This window comes from Puma concolor, chromosome C1 (assembly GCF_028749965.1).
Source record: "Puma concolor isolate L17-30 chromosome C1, mPumCon1.1.hap2, whole genome shotgun sequence".
In the NCBI taxonomy this organism is placed as follows: Eukaryota; Metazoa; Chordata; class Mammalia; order Carnivora; family Felidae; genus Puma; species Puma concolor.
Window position 1 is genome coordinate 7,494,477 of NC_141674.1, and position 20,196 is coordinate 7,514,672.

Sequence of the window (20,196 nt, forward strand, 5' to 3'; positions counted from 1 at the left end):
ATCCTGAGTTAGAGCCCCATGCTGGGTATAGACATTACTTAAGGGGAAAAAAAAAACAAAAAAAATTTTTTTTTTAACTGGGGACACTTGCACTGCTGATGAGTGCCTTAGCCTCGGCTGTGTCACCTACTCACTGCGATGCTGAATGGACAGCAATCCAGCATTTGCCTGCGTCTGACTCGGTGACACTACTGTTGGTGACACAATTACAGAACGTTGGTGGATTCTGCAAGGTCTACGGAGCTTACGGCCCCACGTAACTCACAGTAAAGAGTGCCGCCCGACAACGCTGTCCCTACACACAAGCGTTCTTTCCAAGGGCTCGTGTGAGCCGCGAGCCAGGCGCAGAGCCGAGCGGAGCCAGGGGACCTGGACCGCCAGGTCCCCCCGCGCCTCGAGGCGGGAGCTCGGACGGCTGCGGACCGTCCCCAGAGCGGCCGCCAGGGGGCGCGCACACACGGCGGCGTGGAACTTCGCGCTTTGTCCCCTCGCGCGGTCCGTCTCCGGGCGCCGCGGCGGGAAATCCGACGGGCTCCTCCCGGCCGCCGCCTCCTACTGCCCTGGCGCGCCTGCCTGGGTCGGCCCGCTGAGATGGAGGAGGACGAGGCGGCCGAGGAGCAGCAGCGATTCTCCTACCAACAGGTACAGGAAAGCCGGGTCCCGGCCAGGCTGCGGGAGGACGGCGTCGAGCTGCTGGAGAGGGAAAGGCCCCGAGGCCTGGCGCTTCTCGGGGCGCGTCCCCCGGGGCGGAGGGCGCGCTCGGGCCGCGTGCGCCTGCGCCAGCTGGGCTGCCGCGGGGGGTGCTGGGAGGCGGTATCCTCGGTAACGCGGGTCCGAGTCGCGCGGCAGCCTTCTTGCCCAGGACAGCCGCAGTCTCCCTTCTCAGGGGTGTTGTGAAGATGGGGTGTGAGCATTTGGAGGGGATTCAGGCCAAGCACGTAGCCCGATGCCCGGCACGTGGCCGCCGTGACGTGCGCGCTCCGTTCTGCAGACGCGGAGACGGCCTGCGAACCTGGGTGCGACGCGGGCCGTGCGGTCCCGGAGCCCATCCTTCCCGGGTGGGTTCCGGTCCCGCCTCCGCAGCCCGAGGGTCGCTTCGGCGCTGCGCGAGCCCAGCTTTCCTGTTTGCAGAATAACGGAGTAACAGTAACCCCCTCCCAGGGGCGGCCCTTCCTCTAATCGCCCCCGGAGTTAGTACAATGGGGCAGGATCGCGGGAACCAACCGTAAAGCCCCAAAGAGATAAAAAGCCAGAACCAGGGCGGTATCCTCAAAGAGGGGGCACTCAAGAGACGCGAAGGAGCTCAGGGCGCGGGAGTTCCCTCCTGCCAGTGTCACACTTCAGCTGTTTTACCCACCGCCTGCCTTTATTTTGAGAAGTGTAAGATTTCAGGAAAAGTTGGCGAGAATAGTTCACTCAGCAGCCGTATGCTCCCCACCTGGATTCACCAGTTGTTAGCACTTGGCTGTGTTTGCTCCTTTGCTTTCTTTTTTTCTGACTCATTTGAGATACAATCACAGATACCTTGACCCTTTCCCTGTAAGTTGTAATACTTTATAGTATGCTCTCCCGACCACAGGGGTATTCTGCATAATTTCAATGATCACACTCAGCAAATTTAATACGGATAAAATCCTATTATGTAATGTTCGGTCCACCATTATGTTCCCGGTGTTCCAAAGCAGTTTTTTTTTTTTTTTTTTTTTTTTTTTCCTAGTGGTCTTTTTTTATTTCACCCAGGATCCAGTCAAGGAACATAAAGTGCATTTAGTAATCCTGTCTCTGATCTTCCCTGGACCGGTTGGTTCTCCATCCTCTTTTTCCTGACATTGATGGTTTTGAAGAGTCCATTGATGGCAAAGGTGTAGCAGGAGATAAAGTCTTTGAGAAGGGAGCTGGCCTTTCCATTTTTGTATTCTCAGCCCCGAGTACAGAGGCTGGTTCTCAGTGCCCAATAAAGAACCAGAGGCTGGTTCTGCGTGCTGACAAGATGAGTAAGGCTGCAGAGCTGGGCTGAGAAACTGGTGAGCAGGTTGAAGATCCCACCATTCATTGAACCAGCTGTTCTTGGCACTAGGTAGGTGGACGGTAGTGAACAAAACAGACAGGGTCGTGCCCTTGAGGAATTTAGGGTCTAGTGGGTTAGCGTGTGCAGCATTGCAGAAGGCAGTTGGCCCCATCCAAGAGGCGTACAGAAGGAGGAGAGACATTAAAAAACTTCCTGGAATGTTCGGAAGGCTTCCTGTCCTGTTCCCCGAACCTCCCCCTGCCCCACGCATACCTAAAAAAGGTGACCTGGGAAGGTCTTTATCCCTCCCCGGGTGATGGTCCCTTTGTCTCCTGCCAAAGGCCTCAACTTCCTAGTCTTGTGACCTCTGAAACTAAGGAAGGTAGTTGCCCTTGCTTATCTGCCTGGCCTCTACCCGGGTCCTGGGTCCTCGGTCCTCGACCTGTGTTTCTGCGGTTCCTCCTCATCTTGTCTCAACTGTGAACACTTGCTGGTAGGGTTGATGCTGTCTTGGCTTCAGCTGTCCCCATGTCCAGTTCAGTTCTGTCTCCACCATAGAGGAGCGCACCTAGGGGCTCAAGAAGTTTGCTGACATGAGACTGAGATCTTGGCTTAACTTTGTTTTGCTTCTTTGCTCTTCTGCATGGGAAAGATATGTTACTCAGTATCCAAAAGGGTTGCTAAGGAGCAGTGAGGGTCCTGGCGAGGTGGGCTAGCAAGCCAACAAATCAAAGGAGGCTCAGCCGCGCCCGCACAGGCCTTTCCCAGCCAGTCCTGAGCGTTTGTCTTTTGTCACACGCAGGCCCGGGGCTGGCAGAGACTGGCCGCAGGGGGATGGCATCGCCTCCTTTTTCGCTTGATTAACCCCTGTCTGGTTTTTCGTTGTTCCTCAAACACCTGGCATGGGCCTTTACTCAGTAGGAACGTGGTCCCTGTTCGTGGACTACCCGAGTAAAGTCATGCAGACACTTTGCAAGTGTGAGTCCGACTTTTCTCCCCACTGACCTGCCATTGTAATTCCTTATCTTTACTTGACCTAAATCATAACCATTAACTAGGAAGTAATGTTTCTACAAGCCACACTCCAGAGGGCCTCATTAATTTATTAGTACACTTGAAAAGTCACTCAGCCATTATGGAAAGTGCTGAAGGAAGGAAGCGCAGCAGACCCTCTCCTTGGTCTTAATTTTCCAAGATGTGCAGAGCTCTTCTTTGCAACCTTACCCATGAAGTATTTTGATTTTCGCTTCAGAGGCTAAAAGCAGCCGTTCACTACACTGTTGGGTGTCTTTGCGAGGAAGTTGCATCGGACAGAGAGATTCGGTTCAGCAAACAAACCATTGCGGCCATCTCGGAGCTGACTTTCCGGCAGTGCGGTAGGAAGCCATGGCCTTTCTGTAGGTGTATAGGCATCCCAGAAGTTGCTTTTGCCTGGGAGAAAAGTGTGGGTGGGTGCCCTGGCTTGTCATCCCAACAGATAGAGAACGTGATCATCAGGCATTGTTCGTGAGACAGTTCTTTGCCGTAAAATTCAGATATTTTATGAAAAGAACTTTTTTTTTTTCCTGTTACCTAACACTGGGTATTAACACCTTTGTTTTATTTTTTAAACTGCCTGGAACATTAGACATTCAATTTTTCACCTCATTGCTTTATAACATTTTTATGTCCACCATGCCATGGTTTATTTGACAGCTGGGCTTATGACATTGGTATCTGCTTGACGTTAGAGAAAATTAATGTCCTCTCAAGCTCTAACTTGTAGCCAAATTTAAGATTAAGGGCCAGTTTCACAGAAGGAAGGGTGTAGCCACAATACCTCAATTATGACAAGGAGGCCATAACAAATAAAACTGCTAAAGGCTCCGGAAATGCCTCCTCTCGCCTTTTTTTTTTTTTTTTTAAAGTTTATTTATTTTTGAGACAGAGAGAGACAGAGCATGAACGGGGGAGGGTCAGAGAGAGAGAGGGAGACACAGAATCGGAAGCAGGCTCCAGGCTCTGAGCCATCAGCCCAGAGCCTGACGCGGGGCTCGAACCCACAGACCGCGAGATCGTGACCTGAGCGGAAGTCGGACGCTTAACCGACTGAGCCACCCAGGCGCCCCTCCTCTTGCCTTTTAAAGGGCTTGTTGCATTAGTCACTATGCTAAACGTTCCGAAGTTCCACTTTCCCTCCTTCTGAAATAAGATTGAGATCAGGGTAGCTAAAGCACATCTTTTTCTCTTTCAGAAAATTTCGCCAAAGACCTCGAAATGTTTGCAAGGTGGGTAAAGAGGCTGGTTCTCTGATGCTGTGTGCATTCACATCCCATTTGTACTCTCCACCTGCTGCTGTGTTTCAGGCGAGCTGTATGCAGTCTGTGTGTGCGTGTGGATTTTCTGGAGGCTCATCTCTAATCATGATTCTGCAAGAATATCACATCCGCTTTAATCACGTCCATTCAGACTTGATTTGGCCTTTTTTTTGTTTTGTCTTCCAAGCACTTTTTGTGCAAGAACCAGAGCCGTTCACTTGGCGGCTACAAAGATGTGCGGGGCAGCCCCGGACGGTGAATGTGCAGGGTGCGTGTGCTTTGCAGAACGTTTCCGCGGGACGGTGCGCGGGGGAACCACGGCGCCCGACACCCACCCCGTCCGCCTGGCATTCACCGCCTTTGTCACCAGCGAGACATACGCTCCCTGAAAAGTGGGTGATTTGCTCTCAGCTGGTAAGCTTTAGCTTTTACAGGTGATTTACGCTCATCTCTTCAATTAGGACCTCAGGTAATTGAAAACAATTGGCAAGGAATTGCTTTTATGAAGCAGTTTGAATGACTGAGGCCGGAAAGGGCTGGAGCTTTCTAATTTGCTAGCACTTCTGAGTTGGTGCCAGCCTCTTCCGTACCCGGCGCTTTTCACCTTGCTCCCGTTAGCTCTGTGTTGCTCGGGTGAATATTTTGAATGAATTAAAGCAGTAGGTTCTTGGAGGGCAGACTCTAAATCTTTCCCATCCCTACGTGTAGGAGTCCCTAAAAACCGCTTAGCATCTTCGGCTTGGCCAACAGGGCTAAGATCATATTATGGAATAGTCATAGCTCATGTGGTTTATTCTTTGTTAATACGGGTGGTGGCCCCTTTCATGGCGCCCATTATCTCCCGTCCCCCGCCCACAGCCCCCTCGTCTCCTGTGACACCCATTTATCACCTTTCCTTGCCATTTCTTTCCTTTTTTTTTAAAATACAACTTCTTTTTATTGCAAAGGGTGGCACAAAAATGTAAATAAGCAAATGAGTATTTAATTTGAACATGAAGATTATCGATAGAGAGTAGGGTTTCTCTGCCTCAGCACCATTGACAATTTGCACCAGATCATTCTGGGTTGTGGTGGGGACTGTCCTGTGCATAGTAGGGTGTTTATTGACTCCTCTGACCTCTCCCTGGTAGATGCCCGTAGCGCGGCCCCCCGTTGTGACTTTTCTTGCCATTTCTGTGTTTGCTGTGGGAAAAGACCACAAACGTTTTTAGATGCTTCTATAAAAATACTAGACATAAAAACGAAATTGGAAATATTTAGCATTGTAGTACATTGAGCTTTCGGGCACTCTGTGTTTTTATCACTACATGAAGGGGTTGATTTTTGGGGCGCCTGGCTGGCTCCCTGGTGGAGAGGGTGACTCTTGATCTCGGGGTTGTAAGCTCGAAGCCCCATGCTGGGGGCTCTTAATAATAAGCTTAAAAATAAGCTCTTAATAAAAAAATGTCAGGGGAAGGACTCCCTAACTCTAACCATGCTTTAAAAAGAAAAAAAAAAAAGGTTGATTTTCTTTTGCTGGGTACTTGGTGAAGGGGGGGAGAATGTTGTGTTTGTCACTTAGACCATGAGTTCCCCAGGGAAGGACATCATGTAAGTCGAGGGGTCTGGGTAAAGGCTCTCACGCTGTTCTTGTTTAAGTGAGCGCGGCAGAGACGTACTGACCAGGAGATGCCTCACCTTCCACGTGTCTGAGAGTGTCCCACAGCACCCTGCACGCTGCCGCCACCCTCTGAACCCTGAGCCGACGCAAGTGCAGATTTTCTTTGAAGACTCGGCCTTTGTCTTAATTTCACACTGATCTTCATAATGTTTCAGTTTGCCGTCATATAAAAAAAAATCCTGTTTTAAAGTTTATCATGGGGTGAAATTGATATTCCCAGAAGGTTAGCTTCGTTTATCCTGTGGCTTTGTATTTTCCCTGTGGCCACTGTCTTCTAGAACTGTGAGCACCACAAAGAGTCAGGGTCTGTTTCAGGCCAGCCTAAGTAGTCTAAATAGGCTGGCTGGGAACTTAAGCGGTATTTGTAACATTGTTTCTCTGAGAAAATAGTGCCTAAATTTGAAATAGTTTGCCTGTAAACCCTGGCCAGTTATCTCACAATTTAAGTTGTGAGTTTCCTTTATTTAGCTTTGCAATCTCTAGTCACCTCATATTGTCAATGTGTTAAAGATGTAACATCTTGAAGAAGATAGATCCTGGACAGTGAATAAATTCTAGGAAGACTTTGGGAATAGTCTTTACAACCTGTGTCGCTAAAAGTGTCATATGAAACGTCGCTGTGTAATCTTCTCTGGAGTAATTTTCTGGAGTCAGAGGTTTGATTTAGGAGAGTCTCTGATGTGCAGCGGCCGCCGTCGGATATACCTGCCCCCACCCCCCAACCCATTTAGGGAAGTGGTAACTTTCAGGTGGTGCCAGCTAACTGGCGGAGTAGTGGCGGGGGGGGGGGGGGGGGGGGCGGGGGGCGGCGTCCTGGTGCTTGCGGCCGCTAACTAGAGGTCGTCTCCTGGAGTGACACGGTCGGCAGAGGCGGCCGTGATGAGATGACGCTTGATGTTTGCACATTTAGCAGGATGGGGGGGTTCGGCCAAATACAGAGTAGAATTTCCGTGTGAGTTTACCGGTGGCGGCGCGGGTACCCAGTGAGGGCGCTGTGTGTGCTGGTTGTTCGGGACACACGCCTACTTGTTCCTGTGTACACACTTTCTCCTTATTTTTGGAGGAAGTTAGAAATGGCAAGAAGGGGTGTAAACCAGAGCAGTAGGTTATTGACTAGAGCTTATCAGACCTATCAGCTTTACCTGTTGGAGCCAAGATACGAGGACTGCAATGAGAATTGGAGTCCGAGTCGTGAGCAAGACACAGACCCCAGTTGACAGGATGTTCTTTGTTCTAGCCAGGCTATCGTGGGGGGAGCGCGGTACCTCCCTGGTGGGGGTGGGGTGATCGGGGACATCCGTGTGAGCTTTTTCCTGTGGTTTCACCCTTGGAGAAGAGCCTCGGGAACTTGTATCTTTTCTTTGTTCTTCTACTTAGTGTCTATTAGGCGTAGGCAATCTTTGTGTTGTGAGACTGTGCCGTTTTCTCTTTCCGCTGAAAGTGTGCACCTACGTGCTGCTTCCTCTTTCTGTGGTGTTCACTGTGACCGTGGTGCTCCAGCAAGTCCCTGCTCAGGCACCCGGGGCCTCAGGCAGAGGTGGACAGATGGGCTTCTGGTTTCCTTAGTCTCTTTATTTAATTGGTATCTTGGCTAAGTCACTTCACTCGTTTTTATGTCATGGTTGCTTAATGCATTTAATTTAAAAAGATGGGCTACTTAGAGATCCTTGCTGGTCTGGACTCTGACCATGAACTTTTGGGTTTCATCAAAACTTGAAATGATACTAAACATTTTGGTGAATTGTTCCTGCCCTTTCTACAGACACGCAAAAAGAAGCACAATTAACACGGAAGATGTGAAGCTCTTAGCCAGGAGGAGTAATTCACTGGTGAGAGATGGATTTCTTTCCTCACTCCCCTTTCCCATCAGAATACATTATTCCCAATTAATCACTTGCAGCCATGAAGCGATTCCCCAGGGCACCTTGCATTAAAAACGAGAGATGGTTGAACCATTCAGGCCTGCCCGTAATTTATAGTCTCTCTTTCATCATGATGGATCTCGCTAAGCCAATTTGGAATTTTCTAATCAGCACTCTCTGCGTTTCATAATTTGCCTTTTTCGTAACATCTCAAAACTTTGGCCCTACCTTTCATTTACAGCATGATGTCAGAGACAGACCCCAGGCTAGAGTGTATGGAGACAGTTCCATTACGGTGCCCGCAAGTCTGACGGGCCAGGTATGGAAGGAGTGTCCGTACGGCTGGGACGGGCAGAAAACTGAGCACGTTGTCTGTCTTTTCAAAGAAATCTAGAAGTCCTCTCGACCAGGCCCTCCTTTTACAGGTGATGCTGTGATCATCCCAGGCCGGTGGCCCAGGGCAGATCCAGGGCATCTGTGAGGTTTTATGACCTAGTTTAATTCCCGCAGTAAAAATACTTTACTGTGAGCTCCACCAGGGCGGGGGTTTTTATCTCTGCTCCATCTGCCGTGCCTAGAATAGAGCCTGGCGCACAGCAGGTGCTCAGCAAGTAGTTGTTGAATGAGTTTGTATAGCAGTTGACAGTTTACAGGGGACTTTTATAGATGTTATTTTACATGTATTATTTAAACCTCACAACCACCCTCTGAGGGTCTTTAAGAACAGGATTTATTAGCCCGGTTTTACAGGGGAGGCAGCTGGAGTTCAGTAACTTCCCAGAGCTGAAAACGAAGCTCTCTGGTTGATAGCTGAGCCCTAACCTTCTGGCCCAGGATCTAGTGCTGTTTCTACCCGGCTCTCTTTTCTCTGCTCTTCTAATATTCTCTCTTTAAAGTTTAAGTCAAGGTTAAAGATGATGTGATCCCTAAGGAAAATAGCTAAGGTGACTGGCGGTGCTGTGTGTCAGTGGGAAAGACGCTCCTCTCTGTCCGTAAATTTGGTGCGGGTCAGAGCTGTTCGTGGTCTGTTACAGTGGGCAGTTTCTACCTTTTGCAAAGGACTGGTCAGTGCCAGTCACCTTAGAATATTAATTGGGACGTTATCTGTTTATTGCACATTTGTTTACCTGAAATATTATTTTTATTTTGGACTCTTAATTTTTTATTTCATCTGACAGGGTTGCAGCTAAATTTAGGCATTTGACGAAACGCTCCCGGAGGGCAGGGACCCTGTGTTCTGTACCTTCTGCTCCTACTATCTGGTGCATAGTAGCACCCAGTAATGTCAGTTGGCTACATTTAGGGGGGTGTTGGCTGTACTGGAGTTGGTGTAGAGTACATTTAGGACTGGCGTGCCTTCTGCAAGTTCCACTTTTTTTTTTTTTTTTTAATGTTTGTTTATTTATTTTGGGGTGGGGAGGGGCAGAAGGGGAGAGAGAGAATCCGAAGCAGGCTCTGGGCTGAGTGGAGGGGCTCAATCCCACAACCGTGAGATCATGATCTGAGCCAAAATCAAGAGTTGGACACTCAACTGACTGAGCTACTCAGGCGCCCCAAGTTCCACATTTTAACTCTTCTGATTATTCAAGGAGCTCCTTCCTACCTGTTTGGTAGGAGTGTGGGCAGCAATCGGTTGATTTTTGTAGTTGATTACTTCTTCCAGAAAAAATGGAAGGAATGTAACCTAGGCTTGTTTCACTCTAGGAATGTAACCCAGGCTTTCACTCTAAGGAATGTAACCCGGGCTTTTCCACCCAGATTCTTAGGGTGGGAGTGGTTGGGAGGGATGTAGATTCCCACTGCCTCCCCCAGACTTATAAAATGGCACAACCAGATAATGTATTTCTTCCTCCCTCCCCCCTTCCTCTTTCTTTCCTCCCCCTTCCCCCTCCCCCCTTCCCCTTCCTTCCTTCCTTCCTTCCTTCCTTCCTTCCTTCCTTCCTTCCAGCTAAAATACATCACAGAGAAAAGCGAAGAGCTTGCACAGTTTAACTCAGAACAAAGAGCAAAAAAGAAGAAGAAATTAGAGGGAGAAAACCAAAAACCAGTGGAGCCAGCAGAGGCTGCAGCAGCAAAAAAAGACAATTCGAGTCTGTAGCTGTCACTGGCAAAGGCAGCCTTCAGCAGGGAGGGTTGCCAAGAGCTTGCGTTGCCACAAAGGGATTTTCCAAGGGATCAGTAGAGATTAAAATAAAAAGGCTAAGAGGCTTGCTGGGCTGCTTTCTCAGAGTCATTGGCTGCCAAAGCTGGTGTCAGAGAGACCGGAAACTCTCCAGCAAAATACTCCCGTCTCTCATCCTCCACTAACACGGGAGGGTTTGAGTGGCAAAGATTGGAAGTTGTATCTATTGCTAATAAAATTGTGTCAGCAGCTTAAATGTAGTCAGTTTTTTCATGCAAAAATGTTATTCTTCTGTGTAATTTTTCAGGCTGACAGTCCCTGAAAGATGAATACAGCTCTATTTATTTAGTCCTTTTGACCACCAATATAGCTTTCAAACCTGGGTCACTTGTGACCACAAGGTAAATGTGACATTTGGAAATTGTGTTACTTTTTACAGATGATTTTCTCCAGAACACACTTGATGCAACTTTTCTCTGGGTTATTTTGTAATTTAACTATGGTTCTGTGGGCCGGAAGTTTTGCTGGAGAGGAAAACCTGGGCTCTTCCCAAACACTTCCGTGTGTCGTGCTCTGGGTCAGTCTGTGAGGGCTGGTCCTCCCAGGGGCCCAGTTCCGCTCTCTTCTCTCCGGGGTGTCTGGGAGGCTCAGGGTGCGCATTTCCCCCCATGGGGCAAGAGGGGGAAGAGGAGGGGCAGCGTTTGCAGAGGCCGTTCTGTGCGCCAGGCTGCCCTGGAGGCTTCCCATAGGACGTCACCGCATTTTCACGGCCTTATCAGTGTGGATCTCACTATCCCCATTTTACTGACACGCAGACCGAGGCTCGAAGAGGTCAGCCAGCTGCCCCGCTCTATGGATCAGAGGCAGTGTTCACACTGGGGGTGCTGACTAAAGAGGGGGCAAGAGAGATCAGGACACGCGTTCTGGATAGAATTCATACCACCCGTACTAAATATGAGCAAAAGACACCCCAAAGTTTGGCTCTCAAGGGGTGGTGACGGGCTGTGGTCACAGCAAAGCACTGAAATCAAGCTTCTTGGCATCAGGCTCTGCAAAGGACGAATTATTGCATTTCCGGAAACGACTGTGTGTCACGTCGGAGAAAAGGGAATCCTAGAGCGTTCCATCCTTAGGTCGCGTTCCCTCCCAGATCCGCGTGTGAGCAGCTTCATTCCCGGGGAAGCTCTCTGGAACTGCGTCAGGAGAGGCCAGACACCGGACGCCATGTACTTTCCAGAAGTCCGCAGGCTTGGATTTGCATCCTGGGTTTGCAACTCTAGTGGCCCGTGCGACATTCTGTGGCTTTGTGTTCAAGTGCAGTAGGGTCCCCTGTACCTTGCAGCGAGGTTGTAGGTGACAGGAAGAGGAAGGGGGCAGCACTGTTACTATGGGTCTCGTGTTTATGGATTTCTGTAGCTCTCGAAACCCGGGACGCTCACGATTGGAAGTGGTGAACTCTGTGCGCCACGGGCGTCCTGTCTCCGGTTACATACAGGCTTGGAGAGGGCACCTGGGGGCTGGCGTGGGTGTTCTGATGGGAAATTTTCTAGCCAGGTTGTAAAATTGACTTGATGGTCACGTAATCTTTTGGTTTATTTCGCATCTTTAACATGTGACCTGCTTATACTTCAGGTGAGTACATTTTTCAGGGCTCGCAACACAGGAGTCGACAGACTTTGTAAAGAAGAGCTGACTCCATTTCCTGTGTTCTCTTGAGCTGTCTCTTCTCCACTGCATGTTAGATGGGGTCTTGTTGACTCTGGAATGTCCAAAGCGATGCCAGTCATCCTGTGTGGGTCCGTCTTTGGGGACACGTGGCGGAAAGGAGTTGCAGAGGGCCCTGTTTTTGTGAGCTGGCTTCCTCAAGTGTCCCGGAACCTCATCTGAACTTTAACCTATGAGCCATTTACCAGATGATGAACCGTGTAAAGAGGCTCGTGTCTTTGGAAGGAACGCGTGCTGGAAACACGGGCAACTTAACATTTATAGTATCTGTTGTCTTCCTTGTTAACACCAGTTCCTCGAAGAGCTCGAAATGAAAGGTCTTGTGTTGATTTGTTATTACTGAAATTAACTGGAGCCAGCAAACTTGGAAAGCATCCCTTTCTGCACACAGCAGCCCCTGGAATGCGCCAAGGGTCGGCCCTGGCTGGTACACAGCTGAGACCTTAAAGCCTGGATGTCCCAGGAAGGTTACATTGGGACACGCTTCTTTCCCTTTACTGAACTGTGGAATTTATAAAGAGGCGCTAGGGGTCATTTAGTCCAATCTCCTCACCAACAAGGAACTACACAGGAACTCCAGAGACAGCCCTTCTGGTTGTGGGACACTCACTATTACAAGGTTCTTCTGTGTACAGAGAAAAGTCTTTTCTAACTTTAAAATTTTTTTTAATGTTTTTATTCATTTTTGAGAGACAGAGACAGAGTGTGAGTGGGGATGGGGCAGAGAGAGAGAGGGCGGCAGAATCCAAAGCAGGCTCCAGGCTCTGAGCTGTCAGCACAGAGCTCGACGTGGGGCTTGAACTCATGAACTGAGATCTGACCTGAGCCGAAGATGGATGCTAAACCGACTGAGCCACCCAGGCGCCCCTATTCTAACTTCTATCTGGGTCCTGTTCTGCTGTTTAGAATGAGCTGTCTTTGTTTTTCAAGTTTTTCAAAATAATTCAGTACTGAGTTCCTTTTTTTTTTTTTTTTTTTAACTTTTCTTGTTTGTTTATGTTTAAGTAGGCTCCATGCCCAACGTGGGGCTTGAACTCAGGACCCTGAGATCAAGAGTCCCATGCTTTACTGACTGAGCCAGCCAGGAGCCCCAGTCCTGAGTTCCTCTTACTCAAAGTTCCCATTCTACATCTTTTCCGAAACACATACTTGCAGAAGACCTTAGATTATCAGCTCCCTGCGGACAGGCTTTGGGCTGGAGAAGGGTGATCGCACGGTAGGCACCCTGAGATATTTGGACTCTGGAGCGTAAGGCGTGCCAGTGGAGTAGGACTGAGGAGATCTCAATAGCGGTTCTGAACACCAGTGTCTGCTGTGCCTTCCACTTGTGCTCGGTGGGTTATATGCTCACCACGACGCTGTGATGCGGGCGGTAGGCGCTATTTTTCATCCCCGTGTCACAGATGAGGAAACTGGGGCCACAGAGGGGCTAATTGAATAGCAAAGCCAGGATTTTAGCCTTCAGCTGTCACCTTGAAGACACGCTGCCACCTCCTTGGAAACAGCCAGTACTGAGATGACACATGGCCTTCCTCCAGCCGCCCCACGCGGCCCTCCCTGGTGCACTTGCCGTTGCCCCAAATGTGCTTTCATTTGTCGGCTGTGTGTCCTGCCACCCGGCTGGGCTCTAACAGCGCTGCTGGGGTGGGTGTGGGCTGGGTCCTTTGTCGTTCTGCGTACATGCTAGGTGCTCGGAGTGTTTCATGAGTCCATCGAGTAAAGGCTGCAAAATGGGGGCGCCTGGGTGGCTCCGTCTGTTGAGTGCCTGACTTCGGCTCGGGTCATGATCTCGCGGTCTGTGAGTTTGAGCCCTGCACTGGGTTCTCTGCTGTCAGTGCAGAACCTGCTCGGGATTCTTTCTCTCTCCCTGTCTCTCTGCCTCTCCCCTGCTCGTGCTTTCTCTCTCTCTCTCTCTCTCTCTCTCTGTCTCTCTCTCTCTCTTAAAACTGAATAAACATTTAAAAAAAAATCTGCAAAATATACTCAGGGTATAAGAAATTGGCCGAGCTGCTGTGAATTTCTCATCTGTAAGACTAAATTTTTTAATCCATTTGTGGGAATTAGGCAAAGAAATTGGTATGGAAAAAATATGAGTCAGGACTCCTCGGGTCATGGCGGTTTTACCCAGACCCTTTCAAATCCTGTGATGAAAGGGAACTTCACATGGAGACTTCCCCCATGAGGGGGTGGGAACCAGGACTGTGGACACAGAAAACCTCAGTGGAGGACACAGAAAAGCTCTCTCCTAGTGGAGAGAGCAGTGGAGTCCGTGGTCCCACTGCATTACTTCTACTCGGGACCTTGCCATGGCTCCTGGCCGCGTTTAGCAGCTTTGCGGCCCGGGTCTCAGTTTACCGGTTGTCTCCGGTGGGTAAAGAGGGTCTGTGCCTTTCTTTGCTCGTGTGAGTCTGAAACTGGGACCAGTGAAGGGAGGAGGTTGGTGGGGGTGGGGGGGGGGAGTGGGGCACGGAGGAGGATTCCCCGCAGTGGTGCAGTCGAAGGAAAGCGGGTCAAGCGCAGTAGGAAGTGCGTTTTACACCGGACACACCTGCCAAGTAGCTCTGGCTCCACGTGGTGCCCTGATTTCTATGTCCTTCAGAGAAAAGTGCGAGTTTGGGACCACGAGTGGGGGGACGCCAGCGGTCTGAGTCCCAGCGGGCCTGGGCTGGGCCCCTGCAGCATCCCCCCAGGGCGCTCCGTGGGATCTTGGCCCCTCCAGGAACCTGTTGCATCAGAATCTGCACTTTGGGGAAGGGAAGCAAAAATAAGATGAAAACAGAGAGGGAGGCAAACCATAAGAGACTCTTAAATACAGAGACCGAACTGAGGGTTGCTGGAGGGGAGGTGGGTGGGGCGATGGGCATTAAGGAGGGCACTTGCTGGGATGAGCACTGGGTGTCCTACGTAAGTGATGAATCACTGAATTCTACTCCTGAAACCATTACCACATTATATGTTAACTAAGATTTAAATTTTTAAAAATTCTAAAAAAAAAAAAAAAGAATTTGCGCTTTTGTGTCCGTCACCAGGCGATTCAGGTGCGGGGCAGTTTGAGGAGTCCTCGGCAGGAGGACCCCTCTCTGGACTACGGGGCTGGGGGCCTCCTTGCCCGCCATCTGAGCGCCTCCCTGCACCCTCCGCACCCCCTTGTCTCTTCAGCCTGGAACAGATTCCGACCCGCCTTACATGGACTGAATTTCAGATTTTAAGCTCCTTACCACGGCCAATTTTGTTACATTTCTTTATTTTTGAGAGGCAGAGAGAGAGCATGAGCCGGGGAGGGGCAGAGAGAGAGAGAGGGAGACACAGAATCCAAAGCAGGCTCCAGGCTCTGAGCGGTCAGCCCAGAGCACGGCCAATTTTACATGGTGTTGAATCACTTGGCTTTGTTCTCATGGCCTCCTGCTTGCTTTCGGCAGGATTCTGGGGAAGTAGAGCTTCTTCGGAAGCGAGTGCACGTGTCCTCCAAAGTAAGCGACTCTACTCAGAACCTGGAAGGGGTTAACTTTGATCCCAAGGCCCTTTTGTGAGCTCTGATGGCTTAGGCCTGTGCATCACTGCCTGGGTGTGGGGGAAGGTGGGGGGGCCTGGTGCAGGCTTTTGACAGGTAGGTACACAAAAGAACAGCTGCAGGTTGAGCTTAAAATAGCCCCCTCTCCGCTCCCCCAAAGAAGAGACCCAAGTGCACAAAACACTGATTTCGGGCCTGCCGAGGATGCGCAGCCACAGAGCTGGAGAGGAGTGCCAGTCAGGCTGCAGGATGCTGCCGCCCCTCTGCCTGCTCCTGCTGTTCCTCCTGGGGGGGCGGGGGGAGGCACGGCCACCTCCGTCCTGCCCCTGGAGGGTCGCCTCGCCCGACACGACAGGACATGACAGCAGGGTGAGTGGTCTCCGAGCAGGCCGCGCGCTAGCCGGCCTTCTGGCCGTTTCGTTGGCATCTTCGCCCGTGCCTGTGGACCCCCAGCACAGCCGAGTGTACTCCTCGGCTGAGTGTGAACGGGACAGACGGCAGGACTGCCCTTTGTGACGTGACGTCCCAGCACCGGGATGAAAGCTCTCCAACCCCAGGGGAACCTCTCCATGCCGGCGATCTCTGTCCGCCAAACTTCGGAACGTTAAGTGAGTGTCTCAGTCTATTACAGCGCAATCCTGGAGCCGTCGCTGCCCGCATTAGTCACACTAGCTTCTGGAATCTTAATTTATATATGCACGGGACTCTTCTTCCTGGCTCCGATTAATTGACATCGTTACGTTTTCCGCTGTGAGAATTTATAACTTTGTGAGGTGATTTATTTTTCTTTCTTTTTTTTTCCATTTTGAAAAAGTTCCAAGAAAGAGTACATAAAGTTGGCCATTAAAAATGGATTTTTCTCTAAAATTGCCGGATGAGTTTCAGACAAGTCATTTATCTTCGGGTTATTCCTAGAAGCTTCCTAAAGAATCTGAAAGAGCAGAATGTCTCCATCTGCTCTGTCTCCATCAATGTCTCCATCTGATCTGTCTCAGTAATTTGTGGACATCCAGGAGTCAGACCAGTGACTGGTCGGCAGGGAAAATGAGAGATCTCCCCAACTCTTCTAATGGAGATTAGAAGATTCTGGGCAAAACAAGCCATTTTTCCCCCCCAGACTGAAAATCCTTAACTTTTCCTTCTCTAATGAGGGCAGTTTTGTGAGGGTGTTCTCTTAATTTTTTATCCTTTAAACGGAAAGGTGATTTATTCTTCTGAAGCATCTTTTGTTTTGTTTTGTTTTTTGTTCTTTTTTTTAAAGGAAGCAGTTATGTACCTTTTACTGCTGGCTGAGCCAGATGGTTGATTTTTCTTTCCTTTGTCCTCTGCTTCTTTTTAAAAACATTTGCAGGAAGCAATAGAAATGAAGGAAAAAAAGCAGCCTCTCGACTTTCCTGGCCTGGGGTCATCCAGGCTGGTGCCTTACGGGGGACACAGGGACACAGGACGGGAAGCCAGAGAGGCAGCCAAAAGGCAGGAAGTCCCGCCCCCTCAACAGTCCCTGCAGGAGAAGACACCTTGCAAGGATTTGTTCCGGAAGACCTTCTCCTCCTGCAAATAAGACTCCACCCCTGATTACTCATGCAAAGGAATTATAACGATGGATCTGAATAAAATGTATTAACAGTTGTGGTCTTCTCATTCCCATGTAATTCAGAAGTTTACGTACTTACTTTATTTTTAAAAGATTTTATTTTTCAGTAATTTCTACACCCCACATGGGGCCCGAACTCATGACCCCGAGATCAAGAATTGCATGCTCGACTGACTGAGTGAGCCATCCAGGTGCCTGAAAAGTCTTTTTTATTTAAACTCTAATAAAGCCCAATACTGAGTGTCTTAAGTAACTTGGAACCCGAAGTAAACATTATAGGATGTTTAAAACTGTAATTGACATAAAACATTGTATTAGTTTCAGGTGTACAACATACTGATTCAATAATGATATACTTTATGAAGTGCTCACCATGATGAGTGGGGTTACCATCTGTCTTCATACAATATATATATATATATTTTTTTTCCAAGTTTATTCATTTATTTTGAGAGAGAGAATGAGAGCAGGGGAGGGGCAGAGAGAGAGGGAGAGAAAGAATCCCAAGCAGGCTCTGCGCTATCAGCGTGGAGCCTGACAGGGCTCGAACCCACAAACCGTGAGATCATGACCTGAGCTGAAACCCAGAGTCGGACACTCAACCGACTGAGTCACCCAGGTGCCTCAAGGTTTTAAGTAATCTCTACCCCCAGTGGGGGGCTTGAACCCACGACGCTGAGATCAAGAGTCACGTGCTCGACTGACAGCCAGCCAGGTGCCAAGGTGAGCATTTTTGATGAAGGTTTTTGTTTCTTGCTGTACCATACTGTGGACCCACTGGCTTTTCCTTTCATCTTCGTTATGTGCTTGGAAGTTCTGTTCTTGTCTTCCTTTGATTTAAAATAGCCAAAGGCGACATATTTAAGAGTCCAGAATAACATTCTGTTTCAGTTTATCTTCACAGAAACCGTCTAATTTAAAAAATATTTCCCTCATATTCAAAGCAAATTTTTAACATTGTGCTCAAAGAGCAAAACAATTATTTTTTGTGCTTTAGAGAAAATGAATTTAAAAACAAATATGCTATTAAACAGATGATATGTTCATTTACTCGTAAGAAGAGTGCCATTCAGAACTGCTGCTGTAAAATACCCATATTAGTTTTCATTAGTAAGTCAATTTTGATTTGTTACAGTTCTTTCATGGATGAGCTTTAGGTTTGCTTTGTGAAGAACGAAATCTGTCTATTTTTTAAAAGATCTTTAAATTTTTTTATTTTAGAGAGAGAGTGCACCTGACTGGGGGACAGGGGCAGAGGGAGAGAGAATCTTTTTTTGTTAATTTTTTTTAATGTTTATTTTTTGAGAGAGAGAGAGACAGACAGAGTGTGAGCAGGGGAGGGGCAGAGAGAGAGAGGGAGACACCGAATCTGAAGCAGGCTCCAGGCTCCAAGCTGTCAGCACAGAGCCCGATGCGGGGCTCGAACTCACAAGCTGTGAGATCATTACCTGAGCCGAAGTCGGACGCTCAACCGACTGAGCCACCCAGGTGTCCCAGAGAGAGAATCTTAAGCAGGCTCCATTCTCAGCGCAGAACCCGACGTGGGGCTCAGTGCCCCCACCCTGGGATCGTGACCCGAACCGAAATCAAAAGCCGGCCGGATGCTTGGAGCGCCTGGGAGCGCTTCGAATCCTCTGTCCCCCTCTCTCTGCCCCTCCTCCACTCGTGCTGTCTCTCAGAAATATACATTAAAAAAAAAAAAAAAAAAAAAGTTGGATGCTCAACCCACCGAGCCACTGAGGTGCCTGTGAAGTCTGTTTCAACAGACTTACTGAAGGTCTTATTTCAACCTAATACAGAGTGGTGCTGCTGAGGAGCCTGGAGCCTGCTTGCCTTAACTCCTAATTCAAGGAACTTCAGGATTGCAGGATCCAGACTTTGTTCTGTGACAGATGCCTATACGTTGATACATATGTGTATAACTGCGACCTTTTCCCATTCAAGAATTTCCACAGAAGTGACAATGAGTGATGGCTAAACAGGAGAGGGACTTGTGTTCCTGTGATACAGTGCAGAACGACTCTCAAGGCCCCATGTGGACCAGGATTCCGGGCTGCTCAAATGAGATTAGGAGTGAACAAATCACTCAATTTCAAAACCCTAATCAAATGTGAATTCTCTCCCATAGCACCAAAATCCTTGATTACGCATATTGTTTATGGCTCTTGGATGACAGACTCTAAGGAAAACTTCCAGGGTAAAGGTTAAAAAAATTTTTTTTAATATGTATATTTTTAATATTTTTTATAGCTTATTTATTTTGAGAGAGTGAGCATGTGTGTGGGAGGCACAGAGTGAGGGAGAGAGAGACTCCCAAGCAGGTTCCACTTTGTCAGCACGGAGCCCGACGTGGGGCTCAAACTCACAAACCATGAGATCACGACCTGAGCCAAAGTCAGACACTTAACTGAGCCACCCTGGCGCCCCTTAAATAGATTTTTCAAACGTGTATTTATTTTTGAGGGACACACACACGCACACACGCACACACACGCACACACACACACACAATCGGAAGCAGGCTCCGGGCTCTGAGCTGTCAGCACAGAGCCTGACATGGGCTTGAACCCACAGACCGTGAGATCATGACCTGAGCTGAAACCAAGAATCACACTCAACTGAGCCACCCAGGTGCCCCGGGGTGGAGGTTTTTAGATGCTAAACTTTAAAGCTTCGAGATTCATACCTTGAGTCGCAGGAAGTTTCTGAGAGTCAGGCCTAATATGAGGAAAATCGGCAAAAGCTGGCTGGAGAAGCAATGTAATCTTCTCTGGACACCAGGGGAGCAGACACGGAGCATGACTGCTGACCGTTCCGTTCTGTTTTCTGCAGAGCTGAGCTCATATTCATAATTACTAGCTGAGTAAAGTGCAATGTGACGGAGGAGCCGTAATAGCATCCACATTTCCGAACACAGCAGCTTCAAGAGACCGGTAATTGGGTCAGCACACCGGTGCAAGATGCCAGCCTGAAAGGCCAGCTAACCTTCAGAACGTTGTCTTTTAAGATTTTTCTAGAAGGAAAGCGTGCTCATTGTTTTTCAGTTTCGATCGGGGTCATACCTACACGGTCCTTAAGACCGGGGACTTACAACTTTGCACTAAGTAATATCCGAAGGATAATGAGGCCATACAAATGAGACTGGCAGGGAATCCGTCAAGTCGAAGCTTACCTTAGTGCAGGGGATTGAATGTTAACTGGCATCCGCTGCATGTTAGACTAGATTAATATGCTCATGATGGATACATTAGAGTAAAATGGGTAAATTAGGATAATTTTCTACCATCAGGTTTTGGGTAGACTTTTCTCAAAGTATACGTTCTTGTAGTTCACTATAGACAAGTTCAGTGTCTAGATGGGGTCACCAGCACCGGGACAAGTTGTAATTCATTCTCTTGCATTTATTTATTTATTATT

At 48.8% G+C, this 20,196-nt stretch overlaps 1 protein-coding gene across 1 annotated transcript; it reads left to right on the forward strand.

Moving 5' to 3' along the window:
- Positions 1–484: 484 nt before the first annotated feature.
- On the forward strand, positions 485–17,032 carry LOC147577775 (uncharacterized). The gene is given in 9 exon segments (XM_086720227.1): positions 485–642; positions 3,261–3,384; positions 4,242–4,275; positions 7,728–7,794; positions 9,776–10,005; positions 11,692–11,797; positions 15,094–15,200; positions 15,639–15,756; positions 16,537–17,032. Coding segments are annotated over 9 exon segments (1,047 nt in total). The 5' UTR covers positions 485–591; the 3' UTR covers positions 16,747–17,032.
- The last annotated feature ends 3,164 nt before the right edge of the window (positions 17,033–20,196 follow it).